General features: G+C 51.1%; 1 protein-coding gene across 2 annotated transcripts in view; it reads left to right on the top strand.

Annotated features, from left to right (window-relative positions):
- The window catches only part of LOC144582330 (uncharacterized), a 43804-nt gene extending 30813 nt beyond the window's left edge, over nt 1–12991 (top strand). The window contains exons 2-4 of one of the 2 annotated variants that reach the window (XM_078370666.1): nt 10093–10223; nt 11046–11150; nt 11414–12991. In XM_078370666.1, the coding sequence (XP_078226792.1) occupies nt 10093–10223; nt 11046–11150; nt 11414–11420 (243 nt within the window). In that variant the 3' untranslated portion in view covers nt 11421–12991. The remainder of the gene's footprint in view (nt 1–10092; nt 10224–11045; nt 11151–11413) is intronic. The other variant, XM_078370667.1, reaches the window with a different exon arrangement.
- The last annotated feature ends 7285 nt before the right edge of the window (nt 12992–20276 follow it).

Genomic DNA, 20276 nt, shown 5'->3' with positions numbered 1-20276 from the left:
ACTGTCCCAAGTGTCAACTGAAAGGCCCCAAAGAGCCCTTGATATAAAACTTCAGAGATAAACAACATAAGCACGGGGCCCCAATTCCCTGGGCGTGACCTCCCCACTCATATGAGGATGGCACTGCTGCCGTGGTCATCTATGACCCATGAGTCATCCTTTCCACCATTCTTGGCACATTCACCAAGAAACCACACCAGGGAAGAACACTACCCCATTGCTCTCCACAGCCTTGCCCAGTGTGCCAGTGGTGAAGAAGCCATGCCTTAGTGCTCTAGAACCCCTTCTGCAAAACATAATTATGCATAAGAAGATGATCCTCACTCCCAGTACATCACAGCTCTGCTCTAGGGAGCCTGCAGGGCAGCAGGAGGCCACCGCTTCTCTAGCAGAGATGGGAGCCCTTCCCTTTTATTCTCATCTTTCTTCTGTCCAGATACAGTCCATCTGGTTGGGGTGGAAAGGTGGAAAGTAAGAATAAACTCTTGTCTTAACCCTTTTCACCCTGAAGCACAACTTCAAGTAGTAAGAAACATGATATAAAACCTTCATTCAAGAACACTCTTTACCCCATCCTGATGCAAGAGTGGCTCTGTTGGAACAAGAGTGGCTGGCCAGGCCCTTTGAATCATGGGAGAAGATGTTCTGGGGTCAACTTCAATACAGGGCTGTCAGTACTGGGACACTTGGCTGAGAAGCAGGGGGCCTGCCCAGGTAAAGAGCTTCCCCTTCCCTGCTGTGGATGTAAATGGAGGGTCACAGCTGAGCTGCAGGAAAGGAAGGAGGATGGAGGGTGCACTTTCTGGTCATACTGGGATTCCAGCTCACATCCCATTCCTTCCCTCTGAGCAGTCATGAGAACCTCACCCTGAGAAAGGAGGCAGCAATGGGCTTTCCTCTAGGTGTCCTAGCTCTCTGTCCTCACTGAAGTTGGAGACTAGACATCTTGGGTGGTGGAGGGGTGAAAACAAAGGCCCCAGATCCTATGAGCAGATCCTTGTACAGGTTACCTGGAGCTCAGAGGGTACAGGACGGGAAGCAGGGAGCCTGGGTAGGGTCACGTGGTGGCTTCCCAGAGTTGGAAAGGTGGCTTTTTTGCATGCATTTCTTTGAATAGGTGAGGTGGTCTCCTGCCCTGTGTTCTTACTTGAAAAATAATCACAGGCTTTGATTCCTGTGAAAGAACAAGAAAGTCAGGAGATAACTGGAAAAAGGCAGCAGCAGGAAGAACAACACAGATGCAATATCAGTGTCAGATAGAGCTCAGCTTACTGTACCCAACTAGGCAGCAACATCAATCAGCCTCCCTGACAGAAACCAGCGGAATAGGGCATTATGATTTTTGATCATTTTTTATTGTATTAAAAACACTTAACTTGAGATCCGCTCTCTTAACAAGTTTTTAAGTGTACAATAAGGTATTGTTAACTATAACAATGTACAACAACATTGTACAGCAGATTTCTAGAATATATTCACCTTGCGTAACTGAAACTGTGCACCTTTTGAATAGCAGCTCTCCATCTCCCCCTCCTCCCAGTCCCTGGCAACCACCATTGCACTCTCTGCTTCTGTGAGTTTGACTATTTTAGATACTTCATGTAAGTGGAATCCAGCAATCCCACTTCTGGGTATTCATCCAAAAGAATTAAAATCAGGATCTCAAATATGCACTTCCATGTTCATTGCATTATCCACCAACAGCCAAGATGTGGAGGCAACCTCGGTGTTCATTAACACAGGAGCAGTTAAAGGGGAGCACACAGGCAACGGAGTAGAATTCAGCCTTAGCAGAGAAGGATGCAACAACATGGCGGGAGAGGAGGGGTGGAGAAAGCAGCTCCAAACTGCATTGTTGTGGGTAGAAAGCAGCCACACACTTGGCCACATCTCCTTCCTGTAGGAAATATGAAATCCAAAGATACTCAAAGAGAAGAGAGAAAGAAAATACAGCCAACGTTCTAATGCCTTCTTTGCTGACTGGATTTGTACACTGTGCTGGGCCCTTTACTGTCATTTCTCATTCCACCCTCAGAATACCCTCTGAAGAGGACATTGTAGTTCCCATTTTACAGACAGGGTCTCTGGGCTGGTAGGGGGCCTGGGCAGGATGGCTATTTATGAGCTGATAAGGAGAATCTCAGGCCACAGCAGTGGGTGCTCTCAGGACCATCCCATGGCTTTCTGGCTAAGAGTCCAGGGGAACATCACCTGGGGCTAGGGAAGAGCTTTGGGCATCAGGAGCTCCAAAGGCTGGGATTGCCCAAGAGGAAAAGGGGGCGGGGTTTGTTGGACACATTGCAGTGGGGTGATTCCAGAGGCATGCAGCCTGCCTTGCCAAATGTCTCGGAGGGCCTGAGCTCCACAGGCCCTCTGCTATGGAGACCTTTTCTCAGCCCTTTCCACCCACTACATGATTCTAGGAATCTTCTTCTGTGGAAGCAGGAGCTTTGGGAATCTGCTTTGGGAATCTGAGGAGGTAGTCCTCATCCTGTCCCATGCCACTAGTGACAGCTCCAGAGTTTTGCTCTCACCAACACCCCCATGGGTCTGCTCTGTAAAGACAATATATTTACCCACTGGGCCTTTTAACCACGCTGGGGACTGAGTATCCTGCCCCTCCTACTGTGGGAACCACACTCACACATCCACACATGAAGGCTTTGAGCAGCACTGAAACTGATCAATCCTGAGTACCATAGAACACGGGTCCTATCTGCTAGGGTTTGGCTGTACCTTGACCTCAGATATCTGCCATTCAGAATGGCATGCCAGCTCTGGGCAGGTACTGGCTCAGAGCATCTATCAGCTTAGGCCTTTGTTTCTCTCTCTTCCTCCACCTCCATGTCAAGGGCATCCCCTCACTACAAATTGGGCCTGGGGTAAGAGTATAAGGCAGGGGGCAGGGACCTGGGAAGCCCCCTCCACCCTATCTGATTTCAGACCTGCCTCCTCAGTTCCCTATGTCTGACTCAGCTATATTTAGCAAGCTCAATTCAGTAACTAGAGCAACTGGTCACCCTAGCCCCCTTCCCTTCCCAGGACTCTGAAGGGGCCAGTTTCTCACACCTTTTAATCATCTTCCGTTTCTCCAGGCAACCAACATAAAAGGCCCGGATCAGGTGGTAGAGATGCTGGGGATCCTATGCAGAGGCTCCGTTTTCTGTTTTGCATTCTTCCAGGCCAGTTCTCAGAGGAATTCTTTCTTAGCATCAGTTGCTAGAAAGCCCATTTATGTCAGGCTGGCCTCATCACTCCTATCAGTGTTACACCACAGAGGATGGTATCACTGACTTGGCATCTGCCTGTGGCCTAATGTGAATGTACTTCCATGCACACGCCAGCATGCAGTGTGTGTGCATGTGAGTGTGTGTGCGTATTGGTTTGTGAAGAGAGCACTCCTTGATCAATCAGTCTTTATTGCATGCCCTCTTTGTGCCAAGCCAGGGTGTCGTAGATGAAAGTGCACAGTAGTGAAGGAGAGGGGAAGAATCACTGCTCACATGGAGTTTTTGTTGTGGTGGAATCCATAAACCAACAGATAAGGTTGAGGTAGTGAGGAATGCTGATGGAATTACAGCAGATCAATGACTAGTAAATGAAGGGTGGGTGAGGGTGGGGGTGGCCACCGGGGGCTACTTTAGATGAGGTTGTCAGGCAAGGCCCCACTGAGGAGATTCCAGGAAGAACTGGAGGGGGAGCCTTCCAGGCAGAGGAAAGAGCAAAGTCAGAAGCCTTGTGGGGAATGAGCTTGGTGTATTTGTGGCTGGAGAGAAGTGGGTAGGAGTGGGGGAAGATTGGTAGGATCTGAGGTCAGATACAGAGCTCTCTGCAGGGCTCAGGGAGTCAGAATTCAATTCCCTCCTAGGCCACTTACTAGCTGTGTGGCTTTGAGGGAGTTACCTAACTTCTCTGGGCCTCTGAGGGGTGATGACAGTACTTCCTGTAGCGTGCATTATGGAGATGATGGAATGGATTCACATATATTAAGGGCTTAGAACAATAGATGGCATATATGTCAGCTGTGTGGGTTTTTTTTAAAATAAGTATTTGCTATTGTGATCAGGCTTATTGTTGTTACAAGAAAGGAGCTTACAGTTGAAGAAGAGTGGGTTTGTCTGCTGGGACAAGTTCTGGATTGGAAATTATCAGAGACCTGAATTTTAATCCCTGGTGTGTCTTCAAGTCCCTAAGTGTTCAATGCCTTTAAGGGGTTACCAAGACAGTCCTGTGAGACCCTAGTTTAGTGTCCAACACAGGCATTGTCTCCTAAGGGTGGGGGTCTTAATTAGTGGATGGGGTCCTTACCCAAAAAGAGTGAGTTCCAAACTCATCTAGAAGAGCAGCCTAGCAGGTGAAAGATCAAATGACTCAGCTGTTCACTTCCAGCAAGGAAAGAAGGTGAGTGAAGCAGGGAGAGGGAGGGAGGCATGGGGCTGGAAAAGACAGGACGGCGGGGCTGTGCTGCCTAGAGCCTTCTCTGTTGGTTTTGGCCTTGTATGGCTGATGTGGATGAAGGCTGCAGGGCACAGGGTCTATTAGATGTGGTTTGGGGCAGGCTTGTGCCTCATTGTTTTCATCTGTCATCAATGAAGAAGTTAGTTGAGATAACTGACAAGATCTTTCCTAGTTAATCCCACTCAAAACATCCCCTGGAGGCTGGGCTGGTTAACGAGTTAGGGGATAAAAGGAAAGAATTTGGAGATGAGGACCTTTTGAGGACAATACACCTTGCATTTTTGCATTGTGGTAGCCTTGGGGATAAAGTGTTTGGTTTCCCCTTTGCAAGCTGGAGGTGCAAAAGGAGATGGTGTTTGCCATCCTCCTAGCTAGATTGCCGTCAGACCCCTGAGTGTGTAGCCAGCAGTCTTGGCGAGGACTTCCTGCCCCTTTCCCCAAGTAGATGGAGAGAGGCACTGACAAGTCCTGCATATTTGCAAGTGCACAGCCATGCCCTATAAGGCACGGGCTTCTGAAGATTTACAGAGAAATCACATTTTTGTAAATCGAATTCCATATTCAATGCACTCTGGTTTCTTATTATTGAAAAAGCCCTGTTGCAAATCTTTTTGGGAACCAAATCTCTCTTCCCCCATAAATATCTCCTTCATATTTAGGCTATTAAAGTATGGGAGCCTCTGTCTATTCAAGTGTGTGTGTGTATGTGTGTCTGTGAGAGAGAGAGAGAGAGGGGAGAAGGGCTTGTGTGTCATTGTGTACTTGTGTGTAAGTGTAAGAGTGTGTGTCAGGGTGTATGTGTGTGTGAGAATGAATGTGTGAGTGTATGGTCAGTGTGAGAGTATATGTGCATGTGTGTGAGGGAGAAAGTGTGTCAGTGTGGGAGTGTATATGAGCATGTAGGGGTGTGTATGAGTGTGTGTCCATGGGTATGTGTGTGAGTGTCAGTGTGTATATTTGTTGGTCAGCTTGTGTCTGTGCATATGTATGTGTGTCAGTGTGTATGTATGCCTATGCCTTTGTGTGTCAGTGTGTACATCTGAGTGTGAGAGGGTGTAAGCGTGTATGAGGAAGAATGTGTCCGTGTGTGGTGTGTGTCAGTGTGTATGTGTATGAGGCTGTGAAGAATGTGTCCATCTGTGTCTGTGTATGTGTGTGAATCTATGTGAATGTAAGCATGTGTGTGTCAGTGCATATTTGTGTGTGTGTCACTGAGTGTGTCAGTGCACGTGTCAGTATGCATGTATTTGTGTTAGTGGATGTGTCAGTGTATGCAAATGAATGCGTGTGTGTATGAGTCAGTGCATATGTATGTCAGTGTACATGTTTCAGTGTATGTGCACCTCAATATGTATGTGTCAGTGCATATGTATATGTGCATGTGTTTGTGTATGTGAGAGCATGTCAGTGCATATGAGTGTGTGTCAGTGCGCATGTGTACACAAGAGAAATTGTGTGTCAGTGTGTATGAGTGTGTCAGTGCATATGCATGTGTGAGTGTGTCAGTGTGCGTGTCTGTCAATGGATATGTATGTGTGAGTGTGTCAGTGTGCATGTATGAGTGTACTGGTGTGTATGCAAGTGTCTCCGTGTGTATGTGAGAGCGAATGTGTCAATGTGTGTGTGTTGTGTGTGCATGTGTGTGGTGTCAGTGTGTACGTGAGTGTGAGTGTGTGCATTTGCATTCACTCTGGCACACGAAAGGTTTATGAATGCATGATGGTTTTCTTCCTCTCCCAGCCTTGCTGTGATTCGCTGCTGGAGAGAGACACTGGCCAAGTTCAGGGCTGACCCGGCGCGGTTCAGCACTCCACCTAGATGCACCGTCCTTTGTTGCGGACCCCTGACAGCTGCTCCTTGTGGGAGTTGTCCCAGGGGCCACCTTAGAAACAGGCACAGAGGAAACGGAATCGTTTCAGGAAAATGGAAATTCTGCCTGCCTCTCTGATTGGGACAGGGAAGGGGAGGCAGATGTGAGAGTGTAGAAGGGGCTGACTGGGGATTCTCCTGGAATTCATTCATGAGCTTGCATTCTACAATCAATTATTCATCAGAGAAGATGCAGGGAACCACTGTTGTTTGCTTTTGCCTGTCTGCAGGATGAGTACTGTATCCTTAATAGCTGTCGCTGTAACTGCTGGGGAGAGCAGCCTGACTTCCCCTGGAAAATAAGTGGCATCTCCCTCATCACTGGCACTTTTCCCACCAGCCACCCACACCACTGAACTCTGCGTGGGGAAGGGTCCTCTTCAGTCTTCAGCCTTCTGCAGGCTGGGGCATGACCCAGCCAAAGAGCCTCTGGAAAGACTCCTTAATCACTTATTAATGGTCCTCGGCCTTGTCCCTGAAATAATTAGTGTCGGGATATTTTCCTGTCACGCAGCTAATTGCCATCTGCACTGCTTAACATGCCAGGGCACTGGGTAGCAGTCTGGGGGCCCATGGAGGGCTGTGGGGATGAGGCCTGAATCATGATGGCAGCCACAGCCGGGGTGGGAGGGGCAGAGAGGGGGCTTTCAGTGGGGTATGGGAGGTGCCGGGGCTCTGGGCAGCTTCATCCTCAGTTCACTGTCAAACTGCCAAGAACCAGTTTCTTCCCTGCGAGGAGGAGAGGGAGAGAGCTGAGGTCCTGAAAAGAGGCAAGGATCTCACCACAACAGACACCCTCAGGATGCCTGGCCAGACTGTCTCAAGAACATCCTGATTCAGAGGCAGGATCTGAAGCCCCACATACTCGCACTCTGTCTGGTTCCCTAGAAGCAGGGTCTGAGAGGTGATTCCAGCATGTGGCTGGTTGAGTGAGTGCTTTCCGGAGAAGCTGGGAGGGAGCATGGGAAGGATGGAGCGGCAGAAGGGTCCAGGCAGAGATGCCACTTCAGGGGAGGTCTAGCTGGGCCCAAACCCACAGGGGCTTCGGGGCGTGCACGGCACATGGAGTTTGTTCTACCTGAAACAAGAGGGTGGCTTTTCTGTGCAAACAGCAGTCAGGCCTTAGCTAAAGGCTACTCCCGGGGGAGGGGCTGTGGTAGAGGGCTCAACCTCCAAAGCATCTCCCAGGGAAGTGACTCCTGCTGGCTAAGCCAACGTGGAGGAGAAGGGTACAGTTATGAGCTATTAGCAGCCAACACCACAGCAGCTTGGAGTGAGTGCCCAGCTGGTAAAGGACGCCTGGTTGGGGCACCAGCCTCTGATCCCCACTTCCTAGCTGTTCTGAGGCTCTGTTCCTCCCACGTCAAAGGAGGTTAAACTGCCCTCCGTCAATCTATTGCAGTGCAGGAGGGTAGTAAACTGAGAGGGTGAGGCAAGCATCTTGTAACCGTAGTGTTCTGTATAAATGCCAGCGAGTATCACACACTTAATCCCATGCTGTTTAGTGGAAGACATGCCCAGATTCCACTTTACGTGGAGCACAAACCACAGATGCTTGGCTGGATTTTTCAAGGCTTCTCTCCCCCACACCCCTCTCCCCTGGCCTCAGCTCCCTCCATTAGAAAAATGTCCCTTTGAGATGGCATTATTCTCTGGGATAACTTAGAATGTGGAGGGGGTTAATTTTCAGCTGTCGGTCATGAGAGCTAGAGTGAGGCTCCTTTGCAGGTGCTCTCAGACTAGAGCAGGGGAGAGGGGTGAGGGTACAGCCTGAGGGCAAGCACTGCAGGAGGGGCGTCTTCCCATCCTCATCCATTTTGGAATCAGCCCTCAGCCCCCAGAGGGGACAATGAGTGCAGAGGAAGCACCCCTCTCTGACCCTGCAAACCTTTTTCCTGTCCCTGCTTCCTGCCCCAGCACACAGGAAAAAGGGGGGCTCCCACCAAAGGCGCCCCTGTGGGCTGAGCAACATTGATCCTGGCCAGGCTACTCCCCAGACGGGAGGGATCACTGGGGAGGTGATGGAGCAGGCTGGAGGAGAGCTCTCTGCAGTGACAGGCCAGTGGGGAGGACGGAGGAGGGAGGCAGTGTCATCAAGCCTCTGACTAGAGGAGGCTAAGAGTGCCGAACAAAGCCACAGCACTGGGTCAGAACCGCTGACCTGCTGGGCTGACCTGCTGTCTGTTAGGCCTTCAACACACAGAGCACAGTGACATTTGGGTGCTACTTTCTTCCTCAAGGAAAGGACTGTGGTGTTTTAGCCAGATCCTCGCCTCACCCACACCCCTGTCCTCCCCCGTGTTCAGCCCTGTGTCCCTGGGCTTGTTGTGCCTGGGTGTCCAAGGAAGACATTTTCCTACCTGATCTTTTCTAGTGGGGAGAGGTTTCAGGTTCACTCCTAGGACACAGCATACCGGCCTGGTCCTCTCTCCAGCTTGGAAAATCCAGAAAATGACTGGGCTTGGGAAAGAAAATGCATTTTGGTTGTCAGTAGCCAAAATGTGGGATTATTTCTGGGGAAACAACTAAGTTTTACTCTACATGGTGCAAGCATTGTGTGTGTCTGTGTGTCAGTGTGTGCCCACACACACCTCTCTGTTGGGGGCCAGGTCACACTGCACCCTCATCCCAGGAATCAGGGGCCTAGACACTCAGCAAGGACACATCTGATCTAGGACATCTTTGACCTCACTGCTGTGGGTCCAGCATGAGGCAGGAAGAAGTGGGGTTGGCAGAGCCTCTGCTTTTAGGGTCTGGAGTCTGGATTTACTCGGGAATCGTGTGGGGATCAGGTCTAAGGTGGTTTGGGGAAGGGGGGCTGTGCAAAGTTCACCAAAATGGTCAAGGAAGGCTGCATGGAGGAGGCGAGGCTTGAAAGAAATGCAACGCTTGAATTGGGAGGGAAGAAGAAAAGAGAGAGTGTATGTAAGGAGAACGTTTGTGTCAGCTAAAGGGTGGAGGCAGGAAGAGGAGAGGGCAGCCTGGCTGGGAGAAAATAATTCCAGAATAAACAATGATCATAATAGTAATTATGATCATTATCAGAGCTAATTCTAATTGACCACCTACTGTGTGCCAGGTACCATTCTCACAGCTTTCCACATTAGCTCATTTAATCCTCACAATTCTACGAGGTAGATATTATCATTTCCAACTTTACATGGTTTTTGTGTTGCTGTAAAGGAACACTGAGGCTGAGTAATTTATTTTAAAAAATGGGTTAATCAGCTCACACCTCTGCAGGCTACCCAGGAAGCACAGCCCAATGTCTGCTCCTGGTGAGGCCTCAGGGAGCTTTTACTCATGATGGAAGATGAAGCCGGAACAGGTAAGAGAGGGAGCAAGAGAGAGAAGAGGGAGGTCCCACACACTTAACCAAATCTTGCGTGCATTCAGAGGGAGAACTCACTCATTACCACAAGAAGGGCACCAAGCCAGTCATGAGAGATCCATGACCAAAACACCTCTAGGCCCCACCTCCGACACTGGGGATCACATTTCAACATGACATACTGAGGGGACAAACATCTAAACCACATCAGGGGAAGAAACTAAGGCCCAGAGTGGATAACTAATGGGCACAGGTCACAGGGCCAGTGAGTGGCCAAACCAGGATTTGAACCTGAACAGCCTGGCCTTGGGGCTTCTGCTGCTATCTGATAGACCTTTCTAGAAAAGCTAGCACACACTGAGCCCTTATTATGTGTCAGGCACCATTCTGAGCCTTTTATTCATAGAGTCTTCATTATCAATTCCGTTTTACAGATGAGAAAACTGAGACACAGAAAGGTAACACAAGATTATCCAGGTCCACACAGAGAGCAGTGGAGCCGACACCTGACCCCGGGCAGGTGGGGCCTTCATGACCACACCACACCGCCACAGGGAAGACAGGGGTAAGTGAAGGCCGTGGACATGGCACTCAGGCCTGTGGACATGCCCCAGGCATTGGGAACTCTGGTGGGTTTTGATTGCCAGCAGGGAGCAGAGACATGGGGAGGAGGCAGACAGCTGAGGCAGGTGCAAACAGCCACAGAGGAGCTATCTGAGGCTGGAGCTGGGGCAGGGAGGGCTTGCCTCCTCTGTGGCTCCTGTGGCCTAGTTTCCTGGCGACCGCCAGGTAGTGGGATCTGGCAAGCAGGTTATAAATATCCTGGACTGACAGCAAGGCCTTCGCTCTGATGCTGATGCGGATTAAACTGGATGTGCAACTCAAGGTCATTGGCATGGCTCTAGCTTTGCTTTGGGAGAGGTCTAGTTGAGGGGGCGCTAAGGAAGGGAGAGCAGGGAGGCTGGGGTCTGAGCCCGTAGGTCCAGCTCAGCACAGACAGTGGCTTTTCCTCTCGTGGCTCGAGTGCTTCACTTCTGCCCTTACCACGTCTCTCGCCCCAGCCTCTGTCTTCCCCAAACCTGCCCTCAGCGGGTTTTCCCAGCCTACTCAAGCCACAAGTCAGTGGTGGGGATGCACTGGGCGGGGGGAAGCAGTCCCTGACCTGCCTACCATCTGCTTCAGCCACCCCTCCTCCCTCAGCACCTATCTCTGTACACGTTTCCAGAGTAGAGATGGATAGTGACTCTGGGTTGATTCAGCAAAGCTGCGCCCAGCTCCCTGAGGACTGTGTGTGTGTGTGTGTCTCAGAACCTCACAGCTGGATGAGACCCCCAGGTGGATGTGCTCTGGGGATGTGGCTCAGAGACAGCACATTCTGTGTTTGTAGCTGCAGCTCAGGCATCCTGAGTCCCAAGCCAGCCTCCAGCAGAGCCAGCCTTTGGATTGGTTCCATACCAAAAAAGCCCCAGGAAGGCCCTGGAGCTGTGCCAAGGTTAGGAGGGCCTCAGCTGAAGGAGCTGGGTGTGGGCTGGGGAATGGATGAGGCTGGTCCTCCGCCCCCGCGAAAGGACAGACAGAGGCCGAGTAGGGTGATGAGGCAGAGGCAGGAGTCAGCACCAGCCACAGGCTTGGGTGGGGCTACAGCAAACCGGGACTGCGGCCAGCTGGGGTCTCAGTGAGTTCTGGGCTATGCTCCGTATTGTCTACCAGCACTTAGCATTGTTTCATGCCCTTTTTGTTCCCTCTGTATCACAGGGGCTAACAGGACAAAAATGACATTTGCCAGAGTTTCTTGCTGCTTGGATCTGACTGCAATTTCAGTTTTGCCATCAAGAGGTACTTCCATGAGCTCTGGACAGTGGCAGAGAGGAAGAGGTGCTCTTCTGCAGTGCGTTGGATGGTCTGCAGGCTCCTGCCAATGTGAGGATTTGCAGCAACTGGTATATCCATGGTCTTGCCACCAGCTTCCTGAATGTGGGGCAGCTGGAGCTGCATTAGTGGTCCTTGTAGGGGCAGCTGCTGTCTCCTGGTCTCAGGCTCATAGCTGTGGGGATGTGGCCTTAAGCCAAAGCCAAGCAGTGGTCCTGACCTTCATTTGCCTAGGCCTTCTGATTACTCTGTAAGTCTCTATTTCCCTTATTAAATCTCTTTCTGCTGGATACTTTGGGTGTTTCTACTTTGTATACAGAATACTGATTGATATATAGGACACAGCTGGGCCAGGTGAAAGCTGGGCTAAACAAAGGAGGGGTCAGCCTGGGCCTGATTCAGAGGCCAAGGAAGATGCTGACCCTGGTGTCTGTGATGAGGATGTGATGTGGTTGAGAAAAATCGCGAGCTTCAGGGTCAGAGGCTCTCAGGGTGAGCAGGGACAGACCATCAGCCGGGCTTCAGTGACCTGCTGTGGACGCTGGAGGGGAGCATTGCAGAAATCCCAACAGGTCCTTTCAAAGGTGGCCTAGAACTGCCCTCATTCAGAAACCAAGGGCTGCTCTCCTGTGGAGAGCTGAAGAAGACGGGCAAACAAATCCAGCCACAGCTCACCCAGAGCCTGGGGTCCGGCTGGGTCTGGGTGACCAATGTGGGGCCAATTCTAGTACATCCAGAGGAGGACAGGTGAGCAGCCCCCTCAAGGAGGCAGGCTGGAAAAGTGCAGAGTGTCAAGAATTTCCTGGGGAAAGTGCTCAGGCTGCCTCGGCCCTGTGGTGCGCATCTGCCAGCCCCCAGAGCAGTTCACCCTTTCAAGAGGAGATGCTGCAGCAACCAGAGGGGCTCCGAGGTGCCTGCCCAGCTGGGCCCTGCACCCAAGAGAAAGGAGAGGCTGAGGCTACTGCAAAGGTACCAAGTTCCCGCCGGACTTACATCTGAGCACCACACATTCCCCCTACAGAAAGATTAAAAGAGACTGTCTGCAGCTGAATGACTAGGAGTAATGGAATTAGGCGTGATCTGTGCGGTACCTGGCTCTCAGCTCCTGGCTGCATTTGATTGGCAGAGACATCATTTGCTGAGTGTTGCTGCCTGCCCAGTGACATACAGGTACCATCCCGTTTAATCCTAAGAGGAATAATCATCATCCCTATTGGGACAAGTCCTAGTGGGTATGATAAATTATATCGTTTGCTGAGAATGATGGAAAGGAAAACCTGGCTGTCCCCACCCGCAAGTGGAAAACTGCTTGGGGCGTTCTAAAGTAGCAAAACAGTATATATATATATATCATACACTGGTTAAAACAATTCTTTAACCATGGGATATGTGACTCTGTCCCCGTGGCTCCCTCATGGAGAGTACTTTCTAGTTTGTGATCAGTGGTAAGCAGGCACCAGCTGCTTACCTGGTTTATCTTGGGTCTTTGTGAAAACACAGAACACCTGTTTATTAATAACAATCACCTGTTCACAGAGAGAAACTACGTGGGTCAGCATCTGCTCGAGGCCCTCAGCCTGGGATGCCGTCAGCCCCTGAGGCTCTCAGCTCGGAAGGCTGTTGGCCCCCGGACGGTCCCACTTTACTGTTCTATCTGGGTGTCTGCTTCTCAATGCCTCCAGCACCGTCTGGGTGGGGGTCTTTACAGCCGAGCTGGTCTCCGTACATCCCACTGGTCTAGATGAGGAAACTGAAACTCAGAGAGGTTAAGGAAGTTGCCGGCCATCACAGCGCTGGTTAATGGAGTTGAGATTTGAACTCAGTCTGCCTAGTTTGGAGCCACAAGTCCTACCACTAGGTGTACTGCCAAAAGGAGCAGGGTGTCTTCTGGGTCCCCTCCTTGACAGTCTGCGAGGCAAAATCAGCACCACCTCCGCCTTCCTTCAGCCTCTCCCCACCCACCCTCTGCTTCCCAGCTTCTTCCCCAGGCACCCTTCTGACCTGTGCCTGGCAGATGAGGGGTTAATGTAGAAAAAGGGCTTTGCTCTCCTCTTCTGGCCTGGCTTGATGGGTGCTGGGTGTGTTTTAATCCTCCTTTCCTTTATTTCAGTTTAAGCGGGTAATTGTCATGCTGCTCCCATATCATCCACTGACATTTAAGTCCCAGCTCTTTCTAAATAAGGAGTGGATTGGCCACAGCTTGTGCCATGGGGAGGGGTAGTGTCAGGCCTTCCTTGCAGTGTGAGGGGCACCGTCCCTGGCTCTTGGACTTCCTTGAGGCAAGGAGGAGAGGAAAGGCTCCCAGCTGTGGCAGTTCTCACAGGTTTTAGAGACTCAGAGCTGCCCTGGAATGATCTGAAGCGGAGGTGTGGCTATTCTGGTCCTGATGACCCTCAGCTTAGAATTTCACCCTTCCAGCCCACCTTTGTCTTGAAGGTGGAAACTGGGGACCCATAACCAAATGTTTTGCTTCGCCAATGTACTGTTTAACAATTTTGAATACACTGTCCTTGAATTCTTTCCAGTCCTCATCACTCCCTATGGTTCTAGCTTGCTAACTTGTAAATTGTGCCGCCTCCAAACTTCTTTCTTATATGTGCAAGTGGCCCTGGAAAAGGTAGATCCTACAAATCACACCTCATGGGAACCAATTGATTGATAGCCACCCTCACAGGACTCCAGTTGGCTGAGGCTCTCGGGGATCGGGGGCAGGTGTGGTCATTTTGGACCACAGCAGGGCAGCAGGAAGCGGAAGTGGGACCTAGGCAAGGAGAGATGGGAGATTCTTGGTCAATGTCACCAGTTTTCCAGCCTGGCTTCCATGGGACAACTGCCAGCCACCATTCTTTTTTTTTTTTTTTTTTTTTTGAGGCAGAGTCTCACTTCGTCACCAGGCGCCAGGCTGGAGTGCAATGGCGCAATCTTGGCTCACTGCAACTTTCTGCCTCCCGGGTTCAAGCAATTCTCCTGCCTCAGCCTCCTGAGTAGCTGGGACTACAGGCTCAGCCACCACGCCCAGCTAATTTTTTTGTATTTTTAGTAGAGACAAGGTTTCATCATGTTGGCCAGGATGATCTCGATCTCTTGACCTCATGATCCTCCCGCCTCAGCCTCCCAAAGTGCTGGGATTACAGGCGTGAGCCACCATGCCCGGCTGCCAGCCACCATTCTTTAAGCATCCACCAAGGGCCCAGAATTGTACTGGATGCTTCAGAGACATCATCTAGATCCATTCTCCTAGGTGGGGCTATTATCCTGAATAAGGAAAGCAAACTCTTTCTCCACACTGACTGCACCAGTACTTTTGGCCACCAAATGTGTAGGGAGTGTTTTTCCCCCACACCAAGTAATTCTCTAATTTTCAGTGAGCAATGATTTGGTGCCCTGCAATGTAACTCCATTCTGACGCTAACTTCCTAGAGTGAGTGCAGACTTCACAGCTTAAAAGGCTCTGTCCCACAAGACTGCCCCCACTTCAGATTCCAATCACAAGTCCAGGCGGCCATCTGTGCTTTGACCAACTGGCTATAAATCGGAGGTTCCTAAGATCCTCTCCTCATGTTCAATTATTTGCTAGAACAGCTCACAGAATTTGGGAAAGTAGCTTACTGACGTCACCACTAGTTTATTATAAAAGGACACAACTCAGGAACAGCCAGAAGGAAGAGGTGCACGGGGCAAGGTATGTGGGTGGGGTGGGGTGGGGCACACATGCTCCCACCACCTGGATGTGTTCTCCAACCTGGAAACTCTCCAAACCTCATCTTTTGTGGGTGTTTTGCTCCATTATGTGGGCGTGATTGATCACATCATTGGCCATTTGTGATGGAATCAGTCTCCAGCCCTCTCCCCTCCTGAGGGGTGAGGCTGAAATTGTCAGCCCTCTGATCATGTGGTTGGTTCCCCTGGCAACCAGTCCCCCAATCTCCAGGCTATCCAGGAGCCCCCAGACACCACTCATTTCATTAGCATACGAAAGAATGATCGCTTCTGGAGATCCTCTGGGTTTTAGGAGCTGCATGCCAAGAAACTAGGGATAAGACCAAAATATGTATATTTCTACTATATCTCAATATCATATATCTTCACATCACAGATGGGAAAACTGAGGCTCAGAAAGGTGCAGTCACTTGCCCAAGTCCTCACAGTGGATGAGAGGCCACAGGGGTCTTGTAGATACCCAGAGTCACTATGCAGCATTGCGGTGGTGTGTTATCTTTGCACAGTATCGTCTCTTTCACTAAATTACCAAACGTAGATTTACGGAATGTTGGCTCCTTGCCAGGAGGCAGGCTGGATAGAGACCCTGCCCCTGACCCATTCCCTTGCTGACAAGAGAAGCAAGGCTAGCAGGCAGGAAACTTTCTGCCCAAGGACAGGGATGCTGGAGTACCCCCACCCACCACCACCACCGCCAAAAACCACCGCCACCATTTCCTGAGGGCTCACCATGCACCAGGCTGTCAGAATGCTCTGTAGGTCTTAACCCTCTTGACAGCCCCACCAAGGAGGCACTGTCACCATCCCCATTGTAGACAGGCGTTAAATGGGTCTCAGGTTAAGTAATATGTCCCGTGCTAGACAGTTTCTACCTAATAGGGAGGAACTAAGTGCTACAGGAGCATTAGAGAAGGAGCAGCTACCTAGAGAATGGCACTCACTGCTGACAGCCACTCCACCTGCGACATGTGTTACCTGAGACCAGAAGCAGGTAAGTGACTTGCCCAAGGCCCCTCAGCTAGTAGAGAGTGGAGCTGGGTTTCAACCCAGGTGCTCTGTTTCTGACACTTTGTTCATCCCTTCACCTGTGCTTCCCTGGAAGGACTCACTAGCTGATACTGATAGGAGGTGAAGTGAAAGGCTTTAAAAAGGAGGCACCTTAGAAATTCTCAGCTCTGCTCTCATAACTTGGTTTATGAAGTGCTGGGCCTGCTGACCTTCAGTGGGTTGAAGAGGGCTTTGCCAGCAGCCTCCGTCCCAGTTTGAGATGTGTGGCCTGTCTCTGACTGACATCGCCTAAGCCTCTCAATCCCCAAGAGTGATTCCATCTCATGGATGAGAGCCTCTGACATCTGTACCTGTCGGGCGACAAATCCAGACACACACTCCCTGTCTGGTTAGAGATGTATCAGACCCGATTAGGCCCATGAACCTGCCACTGCGCATGGATCCCTTTAGCCAAAAGCCACAAAGATAAATGAAACTCGGGTGTAATTCTCACCAGGAGGTCGCCTGGGCATGTGTGGGGAAGGGTCTGGAGTGGGGGGCTACGGGCAATGGTGCGGGGGAGAGAGACCCCACTTCTGTGATGCTGGGGTGGAATGAATGAATGACAGCCCAGCCCAGGTTGAGGCAAGGGGATCTCTTTACCCTCAAACCCCATTCCCTATCAGGTGCTTTTAATTTCAGCACGAGTATTTTTCACCTCTAGAAATCCAGTCGGGAGTGTTCTTTTCTTTATGGTCCTGGCGGGGTGGGAACACAGGCAGCTGGGTGAATGGAAATAGCCTCAGTGAGGTTCTCGGTTGGAACATCTGCACGGCCAGGCTGCCCTGCCTCACGCCTTCACATCCTATTTCATTTCCTCACTTTGCCTCGCTTTTTAATCAGCAGACACACCTGGCAAGGGGCGTTCCTGCCGTACCCACCCCTGACTCCGTTAGCCCTTCTCCAGCAGTTCTTCACAGCTCTCTGGCAGAAGGTGGACTGCAGATGAGAAAATACCAAGGGTCTATCTCACCTGCTTCCCAAAAGGGCTCTGCTGTGCCTGGATTCAGCCACCTAATCCTCAATGCCTACCCTTACCCTGCCTGGATACAGGAGCCCCCAGCAGCCCCCAGGGAGACAACGTGCCCTCCACAGCAGCTGCCGACGATGCAGACATCTCCACATCTGCCACCATTAGTGGAGTCCTAAGGGCAGGTGCCCCCACGACCCTAGGGAACGTCCAGTAAGATTTCTGGCCACGCACATCTCTTGAACACCACTCCCCTGTTGGAGAATTTTCTACTCCAAGTCCTGCCTCTTGGAGTGAGAAACCAGAGACTCATGCTTCCCAGTGTCTCTTGTAGCTGGGACAAAGGCATGGACATCAACTCTGCCAATGAGACCCACCCACCGATACAGGCTTTGGCCTGAGACAGCCGAGCAGGGGTGTCTATTTCCTGGTAAAGGCAGGCACAGAGATGGAGGCTCCGGGATCCAGAACCCTGTATCAGCAGTGGGAGCTGTGAGGCATGTGCCAGACCACAGCAGCCCTGAGGTCTGTAGAAGAGGCTGGGGTTGGTTTGGGGGTTATTCCTGACTGGATAGCTGCTCCCAAAGTCTGAGTCTGTCTCCCACAAAGATTTAATATCTTCCTTTTCTGCTTGAGCTAGCCAGAGTTGATTTGCAAACATCCTGACTGGTACGGCATCCCTGGAGTAAGCATGGGGTCTTTGTCAATAGCTAAGGGGTGTTTGTGAGGTAATGTGGTTTGTACACGTGTGCAGGTACAGAGGTGAATGAGATATGACTCCTGCCCTCGGGGAGCTTACAAGCTTCTAAAAGGTAATGGTAATAATGATGATGAAAATGATAATAACAATAGCAACTATGAAACTATCTCAACTAGAAGGAACAGTGGGCTGAGCAGGAGAGGTGGATGGGCATGACTTACCACCAACAAGAAAGAACTCAGCAGAACCCTGCCCCAGGCCACCTGCAGGGTTCCAGTAGGGAAATGAAAGGGGAGGAGAAGTAGCCAGTGAGGTAGCTCACACCTATAATCCCAGCACTTTGGAAGGCTGAGGTGAGTGGTTCCCCTGAGGTCAGGAGTCTGAGACCAGCCTGGCCAACACAGTGAAACCTGGTCTCTGCTAAAAATACAAAAAATTAGCTGGGCGTGGTGGCATGAGCCTGTAATACTAGCTACTAGGGAGGCTGAGGCAGGAGAATTGCTTGAGCCCAGGAGGCGGAGGTTGCAGTGAACCAATATCCACCATGGCACTTCAGCCTGGGGAAAAAGAGTAAAACTCTGCCAAAGGAAAATAAAAAGAAGGAGAAGTGAGCATGGTGGAGATGCAGCCCTGAGAGGGACAGAAGACACGCAGGTCCACCGCCTGCTCTTCCTGTCCTGAGTCAGATGTGGACTCTGCAGCTGACACAGCCACGCCTGTTGCCTGCAGAGCGGCCCTCCCAGGTTCCCCTGCACCTGGCCAGCCTCCTGAGCAGGGAGCCAACCAGGAATTCCCCCAACCCAGGAATCTGGGATTCAGGGTCCAGGAGACTCAAGAAACTCAGTTGCCAGTCTCCGCGACGCTCAGGCAACCACTGTCAGTCAGTGTCCTCTAGGGCTTCTCACCTAAGCATCACGCCTGACTTCGTGGGCTCTGCCAGCTCTGAAACACTGCCTCTCTCCACCCACGCCACCCCACCCTGCACCATTCTGCTCTTCTGTCTCTCTTCCTTCACCTCCCTTTCTCCCACCTTCCCTGCATTTATCCCTTGTCAGCATCCTGGACCCTTCTTCCCCCACTTTCTTCCCTCTCTGCCTGTGTCTTTCCCCTTCCTCAGCCACTTCTCTGCCACCTACTCTCCTCTCTACTTCCACACCAAAACCTCACCTGCAGCCTTCCCCAGCCAGGCCTTTCCCAGAGCCCCTGCCTGGCCACTCCTCTCACCTCCCTCTCCTGTCCTCCAGCTCCATGGACTCTAGACCTGCTAGCAGCTTGTCTTTGGGACATGCTTCCCCTGGCAGGCACCATCCACAGTGGATGTGTCCAATCTCTCCCATGTCCTAGGGCCCAGCACAGGATGGACACTAAGAGGGAAGAAAGAGGGGGACAGTGGAGCCTGGGAGAATCAATTTCGGGCCTCCAGGAGCCAGAACACAGGGCTCTTCTCTTCTAAGACAGAGCCCGGAGAGTGCTAAGATGGCCTGTGGGAAAAGTCTCTGGCTTTGTGCGGTGGTTGGGGTGGGAGTGGTGTCTGCCTTCCTCTCTTTTCATTTCTCTGTTCTCTGCCTTCATCTCTAGGTTTCTCTAATTCCACTTCTTGGTCTTTTTGTGTCTCCAGCTGTGTGATGGTAAGGTGGGAGTTGGAATAACTTCTCAGCATTAACCATGGCTTCTGTGTGGGGAACATTACCTTAATTGAGTCTCAGCTTGTTCACAGCCACTCGGCTACCATAAATAATGGATGTCCAAATGGACTGTAAACTGGAAAGGCTGAGCGATGCTGCACAGTGCAATGGCCACTGGCTTCAGCTTTCTGCAGGGAGCCTCACCTCTCTCTTAATAATACATGGTCCACACCCACCACAGCCAGACACCCAGTGATTCTCTGTGAGAAGCTTGTTATGCTGTGCTGCATGAAGGAATCAGGAACTTGCCCACCTTGCCCACTCTCTCTGATCCTCTCAGCGGGGGGGGGGGGGGGGGGGGGGGGGGAGCAGCAAGAGCCACACAGAGGTGTAAAGGCCTCGAGTCTTCTGGGAAAATGAACCTACCTACAACATCACTGCACATGAAAATGACCTGCATCCTCCCTTCTACATGTACTGGCAGATGGTTTTTTGGTTTGTGGCTTTAATCCTGGGGTACAAATCCTGTAGCCGTCTGCTCACCAGATCCCTGAAGACTGCACTGTTCTCTGTGTATAGAAAAAGCTGCTGGTTAAAGGATCTGAAGCTATTTAATACCCCTGCACTGTTTGCAGAAGCTCCCTGTTTGTAGAGCGTGCCAGTGCAGCATGAGGGCTTTTGGCAGAC

The sequence above is a fragment of the Callithrix jacchus genome, chromosome 4 (genome assembly GCF_049354715.1).
Source record: "Callithrix jacchus isolate 240 chromosome 4, calJac240_pri, whole genome shotgun sequence".
Lineage (NCBI taxonomy): Eukaryota > Metazoa > Chordata > Mammalia > Primates > Cebidae > Callithrix > Callithrix jacchus.
Note: the sequence above shows the minus strand (reverse complement) of the source record. Positions and strands in the feature narration are given on the sequence as shown.